The sequence below is a fragment of the Hipposideros armiger genome, unplaced genomic scaffold (assembly GCF_001890085.2).
Source record: "Hipposideros armiger isolate ML-2016 unplaced genomic scaffold, ASM189008v1 scaffold_2401, whole genome shotgun sequence".
Lineage (NCBI taxonomy): Eukaryota > Metazoa > Chordata > Mammalia > Chiroptera > Hipposideridae > Hipposideros > Hipposideros armiger.
In genome coordinates, this window is record NW_017733736.1 from 19,123 (window position 1) to 22,070 (window position 2,948).

General features: G+C 38.3%; 1 protein-coding gene across 1 annotated transcript in view; it reads right to left on the reverse strand.

Annotated features, from left to right (window-relative positions):
* The window catches only part of LOC109378659 (lactoylglutathione lyase-like), a 23,025-nt gene that overhangs the window by 12,759 nt on the left and 7,318 nt on the right, over positions 1-2,948 (reverse strand). Inside the window, exons 3-4 of the mRNA XM_019634972.1 lie at positions 1,960-2,100; positions 774-787 (exon numbers count right to left, since the gene is read on the reverse strand). Coding sequence (XP_019490517.1) covers positions 774-787; positions 1,960-2,100 — 155 coding nt within the window. The remainder of the gene's footprint in view (positions 1-773; positions 788-1,959; positions 2,101-2,948) is intronic.

Sequence of the window (2,948 nt, forward strand, 5' to 3'; positions counted from 1 at the left end):
TGTTGAATGAGCACATAAACTTTCCCTAGATTTTTCTTTCCAATCAAGCTGCATTCCACATTACTGGTCTCTTCTTCAGCTAAACAAACAAAACAGAAGTATAAAATCTAAAAACTACCTTTTAGAATCTGTTCAGTAATTACCCAGTTTACCATTCTACCAATGACACATGGGTCACATTCATTTTTTGTCTCTTCAACATCTTTGTAGCACCAACGTGAGTATTGCTAGGCTACAAATGACTATTATTCTATTCAGTGCATAAAGGCTACACTCAAATCCATGTACCTTAGGTACAGATTTCTCTCTTTCTTTCCCTTTTTCTTTCCTTCCTTCCTTCCTTCCTTCCTCCCTCCCTTCCTTTCTTTTTTTTCTGTAGATACTGTGCCAAGTACTGCAAAACAACTTCAACAAGCCTACCTGTCCTATCCCATCATCTCCTCTCCTCATCGTGCAATCTTTCTGGAAAGCCATTTGGATCGCACGAGTCTTTAAGAGTTCATATTCTTTGACCAAGGTGTTCCCTTTCTAAAAATATCTAAGGAAATAATTAAAAACTCTGACAGAGATTTAAATACAACATAACCCTTACACAATAACTAGGTGCCAGACACTGTTCTAAGCGATTTACACTAATTAGCTCATATAATCTTCACAACAACTCTAGGAGACACGTATTATGACCAACCCCCATTCTACTGCCATGGGAGCAAGTGGCAGAGAAGAAATTCTAGTCAAAACAATTTGGTTACAACATCTTTGCTTTTAACCACCTTGGCTAAGCTGCCTTTAACAATGAAGGAATCCCTTAGATAAATCATGACATAAGCATAGAATATTATAAAGACATTTAAAAGGCTGCTTTAGAAGTGTATTAAATAGCATGGGGACATGAATATGGTTTTCTGGGATGACTACTAGATAACAAAGATTTGTTCCTTTGCCTTGTAAAAAGGAAGAATAATAAACAGACTTTTTTGGGGGGGTGGGGGCAGTCTCCAAATTTAATGAACTCAAAAGTACTGTGTAACAACTTTAAAGGTATAATAAAAAATATTTCTGGTTCATGTCCTTTGTGCCTACAGTATAGTCCTGACAAAACTATAAAGGCAGGCAGGGACATGAANGGCAAAGTGTGATTTTAACTAGATTAAGGAGACTAAACCAGGCATCTGGATAATGATAATAATAGCAACTATCATTTATTGTGCTGAGTATTTTGTTTCATTAAATCCTCGCAATAGTTCCCTGGGCTATATATTTGAGCAGCTCCATTATAAATGAGACTGTCACTTATAGAGGTGATATAACTTGTTTAGGGTCACAGAGCTATTATTGGAGCCGAGACTCATTCCCAGGTCTGTCTGCTTCCCGGGCTGTTTTGAATCAGGGGATACACGCCCTGAAACAAATGCTGTTTATTAGTTGTTAACGAGTGCACAGAAACAACATAAAGAATAAAAGGGAAGAAGGGGAATACCTAAACATTTTTAAATGTTGAAATTATAAAGACCTTAGTTGTAATGCCTAAACATTTGTTAGCTATAGTTTGGCAAATATCTTGCCATTTCAGTGTTGGCTCTCTATCTAAAAAGCAAATGAGGGCCGACCGAATGGCTCAGCTAGTTAAGAGCTCGCTTAAGAGTTTGAGCTCTGAGCAACAGCGGTTCGATTCCTGGCCCAAGCTGAGCTGCCGCTGAGCTGCCAACAGGTGGCAGGATGGCTCAGCTAATAAAAAAAATTAAAAAAATAAACAGCAAATGACCTTATTTGCCCTACCTGTACCACAAGAATACAAAGATGCAAAGATCCATGAAAAAACACTTAAACACACTGCTACAAATGTGAAGTGACTAGGTAGACCTGGTTTGAATTAAGCTGGTAAGTAAAAATAAGTGTAAACGAAATCGAGCTTTTAAAAAACATAGACTATATAAGAGGATAAAGCCTCATACTCACTGTGTCAGCTCAAGCGTAGCTTTTCTGGAGAATACCCATGCTACTTTTTCATCTTTTTCTTTTGGGATGTCATTTTTATCCTCATAAGCCAAGAAGTAGAGTGAAAACTTCATAGTGGGAAAATCGAATTTTTGTAGTAGCCTGAAATTAAACAAGAAGGCTGAATCCACTAACAACAGGAAAGGTTAACTCATAGTCAAATCAACATGATACTGTTCAAGTTCCACTAAGAATAACACCTGTGTGCAGTGAGGCTATCTTAATAGGAAATGCAGGGGAAAATAAAGGAGAAAAAAAGTCTCATTAAAAAAACCTATTCGCCTGTAAATATCAGTGAAATGCTTTTTTTTAAAGTAAACATTTGTAATTCATCAATTCTTCAAATAAAATGAAACTTAGCTGGAATTATGGTATCTTTTATAAATGGCCAAAGTTTCTTCAAAAGAAAATCTAATTTTTAGTGAAAAATATATTACCTTATTGTTCTTTCAGATACGTGGCATTTGAAAGTTAAATAAAATAAACTTATTGAGTTCTTACTATGCCAGAACGCCCAGGAAAAGAAATTGAGGATAGGTGGTAAGAAATAAGGAAGGGCAGATTACTGGCTAACAGTATCAAATCCTGCAGCACGGTCCCACAGGAGAGTGAGAAAACAGGTCACTAAACAGGGAAAGGTCCTGTGAGGGCAGCTGCAGCAGCACGGGCAGCGGAAGCTGGGCTGCCCTGGATGGGGAGAAAATGAGAGGAGAGCAAGTGAAATAACAAGCGCGGTTTACCTACGTAGATGGTCGGTGAGGATGGGAAGGTGGGCAAGAGGGCAGAGGGCCAGAATCATCCTAGAAGAGCAAGACTGAAGCTTTTCTGTAGGTTGAGGGCAAAGAGCCAGTGGAGAGACTGGTATGAGAGAGTGAAAGACTTACTAATCCTGAGGGTTTAAAAAAATTAATTGAGGGGGTGGCCAGTTAGCTCAGGTGGTTAGAGCGCAG